At 40.3% G+C, this 19,386-nt stretch overlaps 1 protein-coding gene across 1 annotated transcript; it reads left to right on the plus strand.

Annotated features, from left to right (window-relative positions):
* The first annotated feature begins 12,388 nt into the window (after positions 1-12,388).
* LOC135531265 (zinc finger protein 501-like) lies at positions 12,389-19,142 on the plus strand. The gene is made up of 2 exons (XM_064959389.1): positions 12,389-12,975; positions 17,512-19,142. The coding sequence occupies exons 1-2, from the start codon at positions 12,603-12,605 to the stop codon at positions 18,324-18,326; spliced, it is 1,188 nt and encodes a 395-aa protein (XP_064815461.1). The 5' UTR covers positions 12,389-12,602; the 3' UTR covers positions 18,327-19,142.
* The last annotated feature ends 244 nt before the right edge of the window (positions 19,143-19,386 follow it).

The following is a 19,386-nucleotide window of genomic DNA, read 5'->3' on the forward strand; positions in this document are numbered from 1 at the left end:
AGTATACCTATTTATCACCTCTACAACCCAGAGAGAGAGAGTATATCTATTTATCACCTCTTCAACCCAGAGAGAGTATACCTATTTATCACCTCTTCAACCCAGAGAGAGAGTATACCTATTTATCACCTCTACAACCCAGAGAGAGAGAGAGTATACCTATGTATCACCTCTTCAACCCAGAGAGAGAGAGTATACATATTTATCACCTCTTCAACCCAAAGAGAGAGTATACCTATTTCTTTAACCCAGAGAGAGAGAGAGAGTATACCTATTTATCACCTCTTCAACCCAGAGAGAGAGTATACCTATTTATCACCTCTTCAACCCAGAGAGAGAGAGTATACCTATTTATCACCTCTTCAACCCAGAGAGAGAGTATACCTATTTATCACCTCATCAACCCAGAGAGAGAGAGAGAGTATACCTATTTATCACCTCTTCAACCCAGAGAGAGAGTATACCTATTTATCACCTCTTCAACCCAGAGAGAGAGAGTATACCTATTTATCACCTCTACAACACAGAGAGAGAGAAAGAGTATACCTATTTATCACCTCTACAACACAGAGAGAGAGAGAGAGTATACCTATTTATCACCTCTACAACCCAGAGAGAGTATACCTATTTATCACCTCTACAACCCAGAGAGAGAGTATACCTATTTATCACCTCTTCAACCCAGAGAGAGAGAGTATACCTATTTATCACCTCTTCAACCCAGAGAGAGTATACCTATTTATCACCTCTTCAACCCAGAGAGAGAGTATACCTATTTATCACCTCATCAACCCAGAGAGAGAGAGAGAGTATACCTATTTATCACCTCTTCAACCCAGAGAGAGAGAGTATACCTATTTATCACCTCTACAACCCAGAGAGAGAGAGAGAGTATACCTATTTATCACCTCTTCAACACAGAGAGAGAGAGAGTATACCTATGTATCACCTCATCAACCCAGAGAGAGTATACCTATTTATCACCTCATCAACCCAGAGAGAGTATACCTATTTATCACCTCTTCAACCCAGAGAGAGAGAGTATACCTATGTATCACCTATTCAACCCAGAGAGAGAGTATACCTATTTATCACCTCTTCAACCCAGAGAGAGAGTATACCTATTTATCACCTCATCAACACAGAGAAAGGGTATACCTATTTATCACCTCTTCAACCCAGAGAGAGAGAGTATACCTATTTATCACCTCTACAACCCAGAGAGAGAGTATACCTATTTATCACCTCTACAACCCAGAGAGAGAGTATACCTATTTATCACCTCTTCAACCCAGAGAGAGAGTATACCTCTTTATCACCTCTTCAACCCAGAGAGAGAGTATACCTATTTATCACCTCTTCAACCCACAGAGAGAGTATACCTATGTATCACCTCTTCAACCCAAAGAGAGAGTATACCTATGTATCACCTCTTCAACCCAGAGAGGGAGAGTATACCTATTTATCACCTCTTCAACCCAGAGAGAGAGAGTATACCTATTTATCACCTCTTCAACCCAGAGAGAGAGAGTATACCTATTTATCACCTCTTCAACCCAGAGAGAGAGTATACCTATTTATCACCTCTTCAACCCAGAGAGAGAGAGTATACCTATTTATCACATCTTCAACCCAGAGAGAGAGAGTATACCTATTTATCACCTCTTCAACCCAGAGAGAGTATACCTATTTATCACCTCATCAACCCAGAGAGAGTATACCTATTTATCACCTCTTCAACCCAGAGAGAGAGTATACCTATTTATCACCTCTTCAACCCAGAGAGAGAGTACACCTATTTATCACCTCATCAACCCAGAGAGAGAGAGAGAGAGTATACCTGTTTATCACCTCTTCAACCCAGAGAGAGTATACCTATTTATCACCTCATCAACCCAGAGAGAGAGAGTATACCTATTTATCACCTCATCAACCCAGAGAGAGAGTATACCTATTTATCACCTCATCAACCCAGAGTATACCTATTTATCACCTCTACAACCCAGAGAGAGAGAGAGTATACCTATGTATCACCTCTTCAACCCAGAGAGAGAGAGTATACATATTTATCACCTCTTCAACCCAAAGAGAGAGTATACCTATTTCTTCAACCCAGAGAGAGTATACCTATTTATCACCTCATCAACCCAGAGAGAGAGTATACCTATTTATCACCTCATCAACCCAGAGAGAGAGAGTATACCTATTTATCACCTCTTCAACCCAGAGAGAGAGTATACCTATTTATCACCTCATCAACACAGAGAAAGGGTATACCTATTTATCACCTCTTCAACCCAGAGAGAGAGTATACCTATTTATCACCTCATCAACCCAGAGAGAGAGAGTATAACTATTTATCACCTCTTCAACCCAGAGAGAGAGAGTATACCTATTTATCACCTCTTCAACCCAGAGAGAGAGAGAGAGTATACCTATTTATCACCTCTTCAACCCAGAGAGAGAGTATACCTATTTATCACCTCTTCAACCCAGAGAGAGAGAGTATACCTATTTATCACCTCTTCAACCCAGAGAGAGAGTATACCTATTTATCACCTCTTCAACCCAGAGAGAGTATACCTATTTATCACCTCTACAACACAGAGAGAGAGAGTATACCTATATATCACCTCTACAACCCAGAGAGAGAGAGTATACCTATTTATCACCTCTTCAACCCAGAGAGAGAGTATACCTATTTATCACCTCTTCAACCCAGAGAGAGAGTATACCTATTTATCACCTCTTCAACCCAGAGAGAGAGAGTATACCTATTTATCACCTCTTCAACCCAGAGAGAGAGAGTATACCTATTTATCACCTCTTCAACACAGAGAGAGAGAGTATACCTATTTATCACCTCTTCAACCCAGAGAGAGAGAGAGAGTATACCTATTTATCACCTCTTCAACCCAGAGAGAGAGTATACCTATTTATCACCTCTTCAACCCAGAGAGAGAGTATACCTATTTATCACCTCTTCAACCCAGAGAGAGAGAGTATACCTATTTATCACCTCTTCAACCCAGAGAGAGAGAGTATACCTATTTATCACCTCTTCAACCCAGAGAGAGAGTATACCTATTTATCACCTCTTCAACCCAGAGAGAGAGAGTATACCTATTTATCACCTCTTCAACCCAGAGAGAGTATACCTATTTATCACCTCTACAACACAGAGAGAGAGTATACCTATTTATCACCTCTACAACCCAGAGAGAGAGAGTATACCTATTTATCACCTCTACAACCCAGAGAGAGAGTATACCTATTTATCACCTCTTCAACCCAGAGAGAGAGTATACCTATTTATCACCTCTTCAACCCAGAGAGAGAGAGTATACCTATTTATCACCTCTTCAACCCAGAGAGAGAGTATACCTATTTATCACCTCTTCAACCCAGAGAGAGAGAGTATACCTATTTATCACCTCTTCAACCCAGAGGCAGAGAGTATACCTATTTATCACCTCTTCAACCCAGAGAGAGTATACCTATTTATCTCCCTCTTCAACCCAGAGAGAGAGAGTAAACATATTTATCACCTCTTCAACCCAGAGAGAGTATACCTATTTATCACCTCATCAACCCAGAGAGAGAGAGTATACCTATTTATCACCTCTTCAACCCAGAGAGAGAGTATACCTATTTATCACCTCTTTAACCCAGAGAGAGAGTATACCTATTTATCACCTCTTCAACCCAGAGAGAGAGAGAGAGTATACCTATTTATCACCTCTTCAACCCAGAGAGAGAGAGTATACCTATTTATCACCTCTACAACACAGAGAGAGAGAGTATACCTATTTATCACCTCTTCAACCCAGAGAGAGAGAGAGAGTATACCTATTTATCACCTCTACAACACAGAGAGAGAGAGAGTATACCTATTTATCACCTCTTCAACCCAGAGAGAGAGAGAGAGTATACCTATTTATCACCTCTTCAACCCAGAGAGAGAGAGTATACCTATTTATCACCTCTTCAACCCAGAGAGAGAGAGAGTATACCTATTTATCACCTCTTCAACCCAGAGAGAGAGAGTATACCTATTTATCACCTCATCAACCCAGAGAGAGAGAGTATACCTATTTATCACCTCTTCAACCCAGAGAGAGAGTATACCTATTTATCACCTCATCAACACAGAGAAAGGGTATACCTATTTATCACCTCTTCAACCCAGAGAGAGAGTATACCTATTTATCACCTCATCAACCCAGAGAGAGAGAGTATACCTATTTATCACCTCTTCAACCCAGAGAGAGAGTATACCTATTTATCACCTCTTCAACCCAGAGAGAGAGAGTATACCTATTTATCACCTCTTCAACCCAGAGAGAGAGAGTATACCTATTTATCACCTCTTCAACCCAGAGAGAGAGAGTATACCTATTTATCACCTCTTCAACCCAGAGAGAGTATACCTATTTATCACCTCTTCAACCCAGAGAGAGTATACCTATTTATCACCTCTACAACACAGAGAGAGAGAGTATACCTATTTATCACCTCTACAACCCAGAGAGAGAGAGAGTATACCTATTTATCACCTCTACAACCCAGAGAGAGAGTATACCTATTTATCACCTCATCAACCCAGAGAGAGTATACCTATTTATCACCTCTTCAACCCAGAGAGAGAGAGTATACCTATTTATCACCTCTTCAACCCAGAGAGAGAGTATACCTATTTATCACCTCTTCAACCCAGAGAGAGAGAGTATACCTATTTATCACCTCTTCAACCCAGAGGCAGAGAGTATACCTATTTATCACCTCTTCAACCCAGAGAGAGTATACCTATTTATCTCCCTCTTCAACCCAGAGAGAGAGTATACATATTTATCACCTCTTCAACCCAGAGAGAGTATACCTATTTATCACCTCATCAACCCAGAGAGAGAGAGTATACCTATTTATCACCTCTTCAACCCAGAGAGAGAGAGTATACCTATTTATCACCTCTTCAACCCAGAGAGAGAGTATACCTATTTATCACCTCTTCAACCCAGAGAGAGAGAGTATACCTATTTATCACCTCTTCAACCCAGAGAGAGAGAGAGTATACCTATTTATCACCTCTACAACACAGAGAGAGAGAGTATACCTATTTATCACCTCTTCAACCCAGAGAGAGAGAGAGTATACCTATTTATCACCTCTACAACACAGAGAGAGAGAGAGTATACCTATTTATCACCTCTTCAACCCAGAGAGAGAGAGAGTATACCTATTTATCACCTCTTCAACCCAGAGAGAGAGAGTATACCTATTTATCACCTCTTCAACCCAGAGAGAGAGAGAGTATACCTATTTATCACCTCTTCAACCCAGAGAGAGAGAGTATACCTATTTATCACCTCTTCAACCCAGAGAGAGAGAGTATACCTATTTATCACCTCTTCAACCCAGAGAGAGAGAGAGTATACCTATTTATCACCTCTACAACACAGAGAGAGAGAGAGTATACCTATTTATCACCTCTTCAACCCAGAGAGAGAGAGGGTATACCTATTTATCACCTCTTCAACCCAGAGAGAGAGTATACCTATTTATCACCTCTTCAACCCAGAGAGAGAGAGTATACCTATGTATCACCTCTACAACACAGAGAGAGAGAGAGAGAGAGTATACCTATTTATCACCTCTACAACACAGAGAGAGAGAGAGTATACCTATTTATCACCTCTTCAACCCAGAGAGAGAGTATACCTATTTATCACCTCTACAACCCAGAGAGAGAGTATACCTATTTATCACCTCTACAACCCAGAGAGAGAGAGTATACCTATTTATCACCTCTTCAACCCAGAGAGAGAGAGTATACCTATTTATCACCTCTTCAACCCAGAGAGAGTATACCTATTTATCACCTCTTCAACACAGAGAGAGAGAGTATACCTATTTATCACCTCTTCAACCCAGAGAGAGAGTATACCTATTTATCACCTCTTCAACCCAGAGAGAGAGAGAGAGTATACCTATTTATCATCTCTACAACCCAGAGAGAGAGTATACCTATTTATCACCTCTTCAACCCAGAGAGAGAGTATACCTATTTATCACCTCTTCAACCCAGAGAGAGAGAGTATACCTATTTATCACCTCATCAACCCAGAGAGAGAGTATACCTATTTATCACCTCTTCAACACAGAGAGAGAGAGAGTATACCTATTTATCACCTCTTCAACCCAGAGAGAGAGAGAGAGTATACCTATTTATCACCTCTTCAACCCAGAGAGAGAGAGAGTATACCTATTTATCACCTCATCAACCCAGAGAGAGAGAGTATACCTATTTATCACCTCTTCAACCCAGAGGGAGAGTATACCTATTTATCACCTCTTCAACCCAGAGAGAGAGTATACCTATTTATCACCTCATCAACCCAGAGAGAGAGAGTATACCTATTTATCACCTCTTCAACCCAGAGAGAGTATACCTATTTATCACCTCATCAACCCAGAGAGAGAGAGTATACCTATTTATCACCTCTTCAACCCAGAGAGAGTATACCTATTTATCACCTCTACAACCCAGAGAGAGAGAGAGAGTATACCTATTTATCACCTCATCAACCCAGAGAGAGAGAGTATACCTATTAATCACCTCTTCAACTCAGAGAGAGAGAGTATATCTATTTATCACCTCTTCAACCCAGAGAGAGTATACCTATTTATCACCTCTACAACACAGAGAGAGAGAGAGTATACCTATTTATCACCTCTACAACCCAGAGAGAGAGAGAGAGTATACCTATTTATCACCTCTACAACCCAGAGAGAGAGTATACCTATTTATCACCTCTTCAACCCAGAGAGAGAGTATACCTATTTATCACCTCTTCAACCCAGAGAGAGAGAGTATACCTATTTATCACCTCTTCAACCCAGAGGCAGAGAGTATACCTATTTATCACCTCTTCAACCCAGAGAGAGTATACCTATTTATCTCCCTCTTCAACCCAGAGAGAGTATACATATTTATCACCTCTTCAACCCAGAGAGAGTATACCTATTTATCACCTCATCAACCCAGAGAGAGAGAGTATACCTATTTATCACCTCTTCAACCCAGAGAGAGAGAGTATACCTATTTATCACCTCTTCAACCCAGAGAGAGAGTATACCTATTTATCACCTCTTCAACCCAGAGAGAGAGAGAGTATACCTATTTATCACCTCTTCAACCCAGAGAGAGAGTATACCTATTTATCACCTCTACAACACAGAGAGAGAGAGAGTATACCTATTTATCACCTCTTCAACCCAGAGAGAGAGAGAGAGTATACCTATTTATCACCTCTTCAACCCAGAGAGAGAGTATACCTATTTATCACCTCTTCAACCCAGAGAGAGAGAGAGTATACCTATTTATCACCTCTTCAACCCAGAGAGAGAGAGAGTATACCTATTTATCACCTCTTCAACCCAGAGAGAGAGTATACCTATTTATCACCTCTTCAACCCAGAGAGAGAGAGAGTATACCTATTTATCACCTCTACAACACAGAGAGAGAGAGTATACCTATTTATCACCTCTTCAACCCAGAGAGAGAGAGGGTATACCTATTTATCACCTCTTCAACCCAGAGAGAGAGTATACCTATTTATCACCTCTTCAACCCAGAGAGAGAGAGTATACCTATTTATCACCTCTTCAACCCAGAGAGAGAGAGTATACCTATGTATCACCTCTACAACACAGAGAGAGAGAGAGAGAGTATACCTATTTATCACCTCTACAACACAGAGAGAGAGAGAGTATACCTATTTATCACCTCTTCAACCCAGAGAGAGAGAGTATACCTATTTATCACCTCTACAACCCAGAGAGAGAGTATACCTATTTATCACCTCTACAACCCAGAGAGAGAGAGTATACCTATTTATCACCTCTTCAACCCAGAGAGAGAGAGTATACCTATTTATCACCTCTTCAACCCAGAGAGAGAGTATACCTATTTATCACCTCTTCAACACAGAGAGAGAGAGAGTATACCTATTTATCACCTCTTCAACCCAGAGAGAGAGTATACCTATTTATCACCTCTTCAACCCAGAGAGAGAGAGTATACCTATTTATCACCTCTTCAACCCAGAGAGAGAGAGTATACCTATTTATCACCTCTTCAACCCAGAGAGAGAGAGGGTATACCTATTTATCACCTCTTCAACCCAGAGAGAGAGAGTATACCTATTTATCACCTCTTCAACCCAGAGAGAGAGTATACCTATTTATCACCTCTTCAACCCAGAGAGAGTATACCTATTTATCACCTCTTCAACCCAGAGAGAGAGTATACCTATTTATCACCTCTTCAACCCAGAGAGAGAGAGGGTATACCTATTTATCACCTCTTCAACCCAGAGAGAGAGTATACCTATTTATCACCTCTTCAACCCAGAGAGAGAGTATACCTATTTATCACCTCTTCAACCCAGAGAGAGAGTATACCTATTTATCACCTCATCAACCCAGAGAGAGAGTATACCTATTTATCACCTCTTCAACACAGAGAGAGAGAGAGTATACCTATTTATCACCTCTTCAACCCAGAGAGAGAGAGAGAGTATACCTATTTATCACCTCTTCAACCCAGAGAGAGAGAGTATACCTATTTATCACCTCTTCAACCCAGAGAGAGAGAGTATACCTATTTATCACCTCTTCAACCCAGAGAGAGTATACCTATGTATCACCTCTTCAACACAGAGAGAGAGAGAGTATACCTATTTATCACCTCTTCAACCCAGAGAGAGAGTATACCTATTTATCACCTCTTCAACCCAGAGAGAGAGTATACCTATTTATCACCTCATCAACCCAGAGAGAGAGAGTATACCTATTTATCACCTCATCAACCCAGAGAGAGAGAGTATACCTATTTATCACCTCTTCAACCCAGAGAGAGAGTATACCTATTTATCACCTCTTCAACCCAGAGAGAGAGTATACCTATTTATCACCTCTTCAACCCAGAGAGAGAGAGTATACCTATTTATCACCTCTTCAACACAGAGAGAGAGAGAGTATACCTATTTATCACCTCTTCAACCCAGAGAGAGAGTATACCTATTTATCACCTCTTCAACCCAGAGAGAGAGAGTATACCTATTTATCACCTCTTCAACCCAGAGAGAGAGTATACCTATTTATCACCTCTTCAACCCAGAGAGAGAGAGTATACCTATTTATCACCTCTTCAACCCAGAGAGAGAGTATACCTATTTATCACCTCTTCAACACAGAGAGAGAGTATACCTATTTATCACCTCTTCAACCCAGAGAGAGAGAGAGTATACCTATTTATCACCTCTTCAACCCAGAGAGAGAGGGTATACCTATTTATCACCTCTTCAACCCAGAGAGAGAGAGTATACCTATTTATCACCTCTTCAACCCAGAGAGAGAGAGTATACCTATTTATCACCTCTTCAACCCAGAGAGAGAGTATACCTATGTATCACCTCTTCAACACAGAGAGAGAGAGTATACCTATTTATCACCTCTTCAACCCAGAGAGAGAGTATACCTATTTATCACCTCTTCAACCCAGAGAGAGTATACCTATTTATCACCTCATCACCCCTGAGAGAGAGAGTATACCTATTTATCACCTCATCTAAACCCAGAGAGAGAGTATACCTATTTATCACCTCTTCAACCCAGAGAGAGAGAGTATACCTATTTATCACCTCTTCAACCCAGAGAGAGAGTATACCTATTTATCACCTCTTCAACCCAGAGAGAGAGAGTATACCTATTTATCACCTCTTCAACCCAGAGAGAGAGTATACCTATTTATCACCTCTTCAACCCAGAGAGAGAGAGTATACCTATTTATCACCTCTTCAACCCAGAGAGAGAGTATACCTATTTATCACCTCTTCAACCCAGAGAGAGAGTATACCTATTTATCACCTCTTCAACCCAGAGAGAGAGAGTATACCTATTTATCACCTCTTCAACCCAGAGAGAGAGAGGGTATACCTATTTATCACCTCTTCAACCCAGAGAGAGAGAGTATACCTATTTATCACCTCTTCAACCCAGAGAGAGAGTATACCTATTTATCACCTCTTCAACCCAGAGAGAGAGAGTATACCTATTTATCACCTCATCAACCCAGAGAGAGAGTATACCTATTTATCACCTCTTCAACACAGAGAGAGAGAGAGTATACCTATTTATCACCTCTTCAACCCAGAGAGAGAGAGAGTATACCTATTTATCACCTCTTCAACCCAGAGAGAGAGAGTATACCTATTTATCACCTCTTCAACCCAGAGAGAGAGAGTATACCTATTTATCACCTCTTCAACCCAGAGAGAGAGTATACCTATGTATCACCTCTTCAACACAGAGAGAGAGAGAGTATACCTATTTATCACCTCTTCAACCCAGAGAGAGAGTATACCTATTTATCACCTCTTCAACCCAGAGAGAAAGTATACCTATTTATCACCTCATCAACCCAGAGAGAGAGAGTATACCTATTTATCACCTCATCAACCCAGAGAGAGAGAGTATACCTATTTATCACCTCTTCAACCCAGAGAGAGAGAGTATACCTATTTATCACCTCTTCAACCCAGAGAGAGAGTATACCTATTTATCACCTCTTCAACCCAGAGGCAGAGAGTATACCTATTTATCACCTCTTCAACACAGAGAGAGAGAGTATACCTATTTATCACCTCTTCAACCCAGAGAGAGAGAGTATACCTATTTATCACCTCTTCAACCCAGAGAGAGAGAGTATACCTATTTATCACCTCTTCAACCCAGAGAGAGAGTATACCTATTTATCACCTCTTCAACCCAGAGGCAGAGAGTATACCTATTTATCACCTCTTCAACCCAGAGAGAGAGTATACCTATTTATCACCTCTTCAACCCAGAGAGAGAGAGTATACCTATTTATCACCTCTTCAACCCAGAGAGAGAGAGTATACCTATTTATCACCTCATCAACCCAGAGAGAGAGAGAGAGAGTATACCTATTTATCACCTCTTCAACCCAGAGAGAGAGTATACCTATTTATCACCTCATCAACCCAGAGAGAGAGAGAGAGAATATACCTATTTATCACCTCTTCAACCCAGAGAGAGAGAGAGAGAGTATACCTATTTATCACCTCTTCAACCCAGAGAGAGAGTATACCTATTTATCACCTCTTCAACCCAGAGAGAGAGAGAGAGTATACCTATTTATTATCTCTTCAACCCAGAGAGAGAGTATACCTATTTATCACCTCTACAACCCAGAGAGAGAGAGTATACCTATGTATCACCTCTTCAGACTAGAAGGGTTCATGCAGATTTTTGGTAGATAGGTAGTTTGAGGGTCAAGGAGCTATTGAAATTTGAAAGTTTACAAAATTCATGTAAAATCATGTGAGATGAGAATTTTTTTACCTTTATTTTACTAGGCCAGTCAGTTAAGAACAAATTCTTATTTTCAATGATGGCCTAACTGCCTGTTCAGGGGCAGAACAACAGATTTTGTACCTTGTTAGCTCAGGGATTTGAACTTGCAACCTTTCGGTTACTAGTCCAATGCTCTAACCACTAGGCTACCCTGCCGCCACAATTGACCAACTAAAGGGTGTGCAATGTGTAGGCCCATTGAAGGGACATTCTGAACCTTGTTTGAAGTCACTAGGTCACATGACCAAGGCAATATTTAATTGTTTAAAAAAATATACAGTCTGGCAAAAAAAGTATTTAGTCAGGCACCAATTGTGAAAGTTCTCCCACTTAAAAAGATGAGAGGCCTGTAATTTTTATCATAGGTACACTTCAACTATGACAGACAAAATGAGGGAAGAAAATCCAGAAAATCACAATGTAGGATTTTTAATGAATTTATTTGCAAATTATGGTGGAAAATAAGTATTTGGTCAATAACAAAAGTTTATCTCAATACTTTGTTATATACCCTTTGTTGGCAATGACAGAGGTCGTTGTTTGAAAATAGGATGCTGTTGTTTTGATAACAACATTGATAAATTGTTGACTTAAAAAAACATTCACCATGAATGTTCTCATGAATCTTACCATCAGTATTTTTCCACGTCAGATTGTAAAATGTGCCTGGTTGTTAAAAACAAAAAAAATGTTTAAAAAAAGGATTTAATTAATGGAACATATTTCTGTCTGAATGGAAATAAAATGTGGAAAGCCTGCACCATTATAGGACAATCATTATATACATCTACATATAGAGGGCTTTGCGTTCGCTCCACAAATCAATCGCACCAGGCGCCATGTTGGATGTTGTTATTCGTCTTTAAGGCGACGCTGCCGAGTGTGACGTCTAATCTAGTCGACGGGCCGCTTCTTTATTAACAACAGCTTGTTTAGCTATCTCTGTAGCTTGCTTGGCAACATAGCCGAAACATTGGAGCTCTTTAGACGCGTTCAGTGTATATTTTTTCTGTGTTTTAAAACATACTTCTTTCGTATTGCAAGTAGCCCCATTTAATTTAATATTTACGTTGTAAATCGGGTAGCTAGCTGGCTGGATAAATTAGATTAGCTCCAGGCTAGTCGTTAATGCTAACCCGCTAGCTAGCTAACATCCCAGACCATGAGTTCACTAAGCTACTCTCCTCCTGTTAAAGAAGAGGAGGTCTGCTTGACGGAGAAAGAAGCTCTGAGGCTGAACATTGTCATGAAAGAAGAAGAGGATGTTTCAGTAAAAGGAGAGGAAGAAGCTTTCAGAATGAAAAAGGAGGAAGAGGAGGCTATCAGTATCACATTGAAAGAAGAGGATGATGTTACAGCGAAAGAAGAGAGAGAACATTTTAGAGTGAAAGATGAAGAGGGGATAGAGACTGTCACAGTGGAAGAAGATAAAGAACCCGTTGTAGTGGCAGAGGAGGATATCTTAAGAAAAGAGGAGGAAGATGTTTTGGGAGATGAAGAGGAAGGAGAGGAGACTGAAGATCTGATTAACACCAGTGAGTACCGTCTTAAAAGCAGGGCCACAAACTGTCCTTATTGAATTAATATATCGTTTTAATATCTGGCTCTGGGCCTCGCCATTGATTCTTGGAGAATACAACTTATAAATGTCCACTGAACTCCGAACCCAAAATATAAGCTTGTTTTACTCCTTTGTTTGTGAACAATGTAATTGAATACTGTATATCCTCAAAGCAGGGAGGTAGTTCCATTAGGCTGAACCTGAGACACTGACCACAACTACTGACTGCCACAGACCTCACCTACTGACTACAGATACTGACCCCAACTACTGACTGCCACAGACCTCACCTACTGACTACAGATACTGACCCCAACTACTGACTACCACAGACCACACCTACTGACGACAGATACTGACCCAAACTACTGACTACCACAGACCACACCTACTGACTACAGATACTGACCACAACCATAAAAGCTACTGACCACCACAAGTACAGCTACATACACCAAACCAATGTTCACATGTTTAGGCTATCCTAACTTCAAACCATTATCGACTAACCTATATAAATGTGCATACATTTACATAAAATAACCCACTAACAGTAAACTATTGAACCGTTCAAGCTAGATATACCAAACCAATTTTCATATGTTCCAGCTGTCCTTTTCATCCACCTACTTTTCCAACTATAACCAGTCACTACCACTACTATAACCAGTCACTACCACTACTATAACCAGACACTGACACTACTATAACCAGACACTGCCACTACTATAACCAGTCACTACCACTACTATAACCAGGCACTACCACTACAATAACCAGTCACTACCACTACCATAACCAGTCACTACCACGACTATAACTACAACCAGACACTACCACTACTATAACCAGTCACTACCACTACTATAACCAGTCACTACCACTACTATAACCAGTCACTACCACTACTATAACCAGTCACTACCACTACTATAACCAGTCACTACCACTACTATAACCAGTCACTACCACTACTATAACCAGTCACTACCACCACTATAACCAGTCACTACCACCACTATAACCAGTCACTACCACTACTATAACCAGTCACTACCACTACTATAACCAGTCACTACCACTACTATAACCAGTCACTACCACTACTATAACCAGTCACTACCACTACTATAACCAGTCACTACCACTACTACTACTACTATAACCAGTCACTACCACTACTATAACCAGTCACTACCACTACTATAACCAGTCACTACCACTACTATAACCAGTCACTACCACTACTATAACCAGTCACTACCACTACTATAACCAGTCACTACCACTGCTATAACCAGTCACTACCACTACTATAATGTATATCGCAGCCATACATACATTAAAACAAGCTAGAAAACAACACATTGTCTTCAGGAAAAAATGTACAGTACTTTTCAGTGATCACTGTTAGCCTAAATAGTTTATCGGTAGGTCTCCATAGGAACCTATTCTACATGGTTCTTCAACGACCATAAAAAATACTCATCACAATTTCTCTCCCCAAATAACATAAAGCTTTTCTAATCATTACATCATTATTCAACTCCAATCAAACTTTATTTACACTAAATGTTTTACAAAAGTAAATTGTGCATTTAAAAAACAAATCTGCAACCCACTGAATGATTCAGAGTCCACATTACCCTGCCTTTTCAGAGTGATTCAGAGACTACATTATCCTGCCTTTTCAGAGTGATTCAGTCCACATTACCCTGCCTTTTCAGAGTGATTTAGAGTCCAAATTACCCTGCCTTTTCAGTGATTCAGGGACTACATTATCCTGCCTTTTCAGAGTGGTTCAGAGTCCACATTATCCTGCCTTTTCAGAGTGATTCAGAGTCCACATTACCCTGCCTTTTCAGAGTGGTTCAGAGTCCACATTACCCTGCCTTTTCAGAGTGGTTCAGAGACTACATTATCCTGCCTTTTCAGAGTGATTCGGAGTCCACATTACCCTGCCTTTTCAGAGTGATTCAGAGACTACATTATCCTGCTTTTTCAGAGTGATTCAGAGACTACATTATCCTGCCTTTTCAGAGTGATTCAGAGACCACATTATCCTGCCTTTTCAGAGTGATTCAGAGACCACATTATCCTGCCTTTTCAGAGTGATTCAGAGACCACATTACCCTGCCTTTTCAGAGTGGTTCAGAGTCCACATTACCCTGCCCTTTCAGAGTGATTCAGAGACTACATTACCCTGCCTTTTCAGAGTGATTCGGAGTCCACATTACCCTGCCTTTTCAGAGTGATTCAGAGACCACATTACCCTGCCTTTTCAGAGTGGTTCAGAGTCCACATTATCCTGCCTTTTCAGAGTGGTTCAGAGTCCACATTATCCTGCCTTTTCAGAGTGGTTCAGAGTCCACATTACCCTGCCCTTTCAGAGTGGTTCAGAGTCCACATTACCCTGCCTTTTCAGAGTGATTCAGAGACTACATTATCCTGCCTTTTCAGAGTGATTCAGAGTTCACATTACCCTGCCTTTTCAGAGTGGTTCAGAGTCCACATTACCCTGCCTTTTCAGAGTGATTCAGAGTCAACATTACCCTGCCTTTTCAGAGTGATTCAGAGTCCACATTATCCTGCCTTTTCAGAGTGATTCAGAGACCACATTATCCTGCCTTTTGTTATACCCACCAACAATACATGTAACTCTTGATACCGTTCAAGCTGGAGACACCAAACCATCTTTCACATGTTCAGGCTATTCTGAACGTTAAATCCTTTTAAAAAATGTTTATCAACTACAGTGCAACTATATACATTTTCCACTGCGGGATTTTTTTTTTTCAAAAGACCTGAAGTCACACAATTTTTCGTAATGGAAAATGACCATTTAGTTATTATTATAATTAGGAACGATACTCCTTCATTGTTTTAAGCTGGAAACATCATATAAACTTTAAAACGTGCAGATCGGTCTGGAATAGTGTGGCTGCTGGTCTACAACTCTTTGGTTTCTTTACTTCTTTTTAAACTATTAAACGTTTCTGTCTTCATTCACTTTCACGGCACTTCCTCACTATTCTAAAAGGGCCCGTTGTGACGTAATCACATCCAACATTGTTGTAAACACAAATCAGCTACTTTGACCAAATTGTCTAAGTTGTTTGGCAAAAAGTCCTTACTGTCTGGACAGTTTCCTCATAGTCAGTGTTCTACCATCCTCTCTCTGTCTCTGTAGTCCTGACAGTTTCCTCATAGTCAGTGTTCTACCATCCTCTCTCTGTCTCTGTAGTCCTGACAGTTTCCTCATAGTCAGTGTTCTACCTTCCTCTCTCTGTCTCTGTAGTCCTGACTGTCTGGACAGTTTCCTCATAGTCAGTGTTCTACCATCCTCTCTCTGTCTCTGTAGTCCTGACAGTTTCCTCATAGTCAGTGTTCTACCTTCCTCTCTCTGTCTCTGTAGTCCTGACAGTTTCCTCATAGTCAGTGTTCTACCTTCCTCTCTCTGTCTCTGTAGTCCTGACAGTTTCCTCATAGTCAGTGTTCTACCATCCTCTCTCTGCCTCTGTAGTCCTGACTGTCTGGACAGTTTCCTCATAGTCAGTGTTCTACCATCCTCTCTCTGTCTCTGTAGTCCTGACAGTTTCCTCATAGTCAGTGTTCTACCTTCCTCTCTCTGTCTCTGTAGTCCTGACTGTCTGGACAGTTTCCTCATAGTCAGTGTTCTACCTTCCTCTCTCTGTCTCTGTAGTCCTGACTGTTTCCTCATAGTCAGTGTTCTACCATCCTCTCTCTGTCTCTGTAGTCCTGACAGTTTCCTCATAGTCAGTGTTCTACCATCCTCTCTCTGTCTCTGTAGTCCTGACAGTTTCCTCATAGTCAGTGTTCTACCTTCCTCTCTCTGTCTCTGTAGTCCTGACAGTTTCCTCATAGTCAGTGTTCTACCATCCTCTCTCTGTCTCTCTGTAGTCCTGACTGTTTCCTCATAGTCAGTGTTCTACCATCCTCTCTCTGTCTCTGTAGTCCTGACAGTTTCCTCATAGTCAGTGTTCTACCATCCTCTCTCTGTCTCTGTAGTCCTGACAGTTTCCTCATAGTCAGTGTTCCACCTCATTGTTGAGGAATGTGTCTGTTCTTAAATTGCTTGTAATATTGTATGTTATGTAAACTGTTTGATCTGCATTTATTGATTTACATTTGGTCTAATACATGTATCCTATCCTGACCAGTCTATTTATCCATTAGGTCTATTACATGTATCCTATACTGACTAGTCTAATACATGTATCCTATCCTGACTAGTCTATTTATCTATTAGGTCTATTACATGTATCCTATACTGACTAGTCTATTTATCTATTAGGTCTAATACATGTATCCTATACTGACTAGTCTAATACATGTATCCTATACTGACTAGTCTATTTATCTATTAGGTCTAATACATGTATCCTACACTGACTAGTCTGGATTAAACCTCATAGGCAGACCGTTTTATCATTTGGAGATTTCATTCAGGTCTCTCTGTTTAACTAAATAATCTGTTTTTCTTTGGCAGGAGAGATACCAGACCCAGTGACGCCCACACCAGCGAGACAACATCACTGCTCCCACTGTGGAAAGAGTTTTAGTTGGTTAGGGTACCTAAAACAGCATGAGAGAAAACACACAGGAGAAAAGCCTTTCCAATGTTCCCAGTGTGGAAAGAGATTTACCTGGTTAGGAAGCCTAAGGGAGCATAAGAGAATACACTCTGGAGAGAAACCGTTCCACTGTTCCCAGTGTGGAATGACTTTCGCCTGGTTAGGGAGCCTGAAAACCCATGAGAGTTCACACACAGGGGAAAAACCTTTCCAATGTTCCCAATGTGGAAAGCGTTTTACCCAATTAGGGAGGCTGAAGGAGCATGAGAAGATACACACAGGGGAAAAGCCTTTCCAATGCTCCCTGTGCGGAAAGAGTTTTACCAAGTTAGGGGCCCTGAAGGAGCATGAAAAGATACACACAGGGGGAAAGCCTTTCCAATGCTCCCTTTGTGGAAAGAATTTTACCCGCTTAGGGAACCTAAAAGAGCATGAGACAAAACACACACAAGAAAAGCCCTACCAATGCTCCCTGTGCGGAAAGAGTTTTACCAAGTTAGGGGCCCTGAATAGGCATGACAGGACACACACAGGAGGGGATAAGACGTACTACTGCTCCCTGTGTGGAAAGACATTTAACCGATTAAGACATCTGAATAAGCATGAAAGAATACATACACAGGAGGAGAAGACATACCACTGCTCTCAGTGTGGAAAGACATTTTCCCAGTCAGAGGACCTGAAATCACATGAGAGAATAGAGAGACTGTGTTCTGACTTAAGTTTTTGACTGAGAATTTAGGTTTTTGTTTATGCCAAATGAAATCATATTGTTTATGAAATCATTAAAAATATGCCATCTTTAGAAAATATTCATCTGGAGACCTGATCTAAAATCAGATTAAACAAATTTTTTATTTTGTTTTGATTATGAACTTTAATGGATACAACTATAAACCCTCTGTTGTTCATTATAATTTGGGGATATTATTATATAGATGAATGGAGTTTTGGATTTCTTGATTCTAACCTTAAACCTCTTGGATTTGATGTGATCTGGCTTTTCGCTAAATGAATTTGATTTGAATACATGATTTAGATATTGCACCATGTAAATTATTGAATGAATTAATAGAATGAGCATTTCTTGATTTTGAACTTTGAAACCTCTTGAATTCAGTCGTTTTGTATCATTGAGTTAATATGTGATATGTGATGGCGTTTTTATAAAAACATTGATTGTTGTTGATGTGAAAAACACGAGTGTTCCCATCAATGTTATTCCACTATGTAGAAGCAGTATAGAGCTAGTTGTTTATTTTGATATTATCTGTTGACTGAATTAATCAGAATTGGCATAGAATACAGATGTGTAGTAGATGTGAAGTTTATATTAAAATTCTCACTCATCAAAAGTTCATTGATGAACCAAAGCTTCTCTTTGTAAGTCTCAATATAATATTAAACGTTTGAAAGAAACTGTCTGAAAATCAAATATTTTCCTCAACTGAGTTACCCACTCCAGACAACAGATGGCGATGTTTCTTGCGTGACGTATAATGTAATGGACGGGACGCTTCTTTGTAATAATAAAATAAAAAATGCTTTTTGGTCTTAATTTATTTAGTACCAATACTCCCTTTACCCTGTCTAACTAGTACCAATACCCTGTCTAACTAGTACCAATACTCCCTTTACCCTGTCTAACTAGTACCAATACCCCGTCTAACTAGTACCAATACTCCCTTTACCCTGTCTAACTAGTACCAATACTCCCTTTACCCTGGCTAACTAGTACCAATACTCCCTTTACCCTCTCTAACTAGTACCAATACTCCCTTTACCCTGTC

This window comes from Oncorhynchus masou, unplaced genomic scaffold (genome assembly GCF_036934945.1).
Source record: "Oncorhynchus masou masou isolate Uvic2021 unplaced genomic scaffold, UVic_Omas_1.1 unplaced_scaffold_1568, whole genome shotgun sequence".
NCBI classification, from domain to species: Eukaryota; Metazoa; Chordata; class Actinopteri; order Salmoniformes; family Salmonidae; genus Oncorhynchus; species Oncorhynchus masou.

Coding starts and splice junctions, on each gene's coding strand:
- LOC135531265 (XM_064959389.1), top strand. CDS start 12,603: ATGAGTTCACTAAGCTACTCTCCTCCTGTTAAAGAAGAGGAGGTCTGC. Junction 12,976..17,511: donor TGAAGATCTGATTAACACCA/GTGAGTACCGTC, acceptor TTTCTTTGGCAG/GAGAGATACCAGACCCAGTG.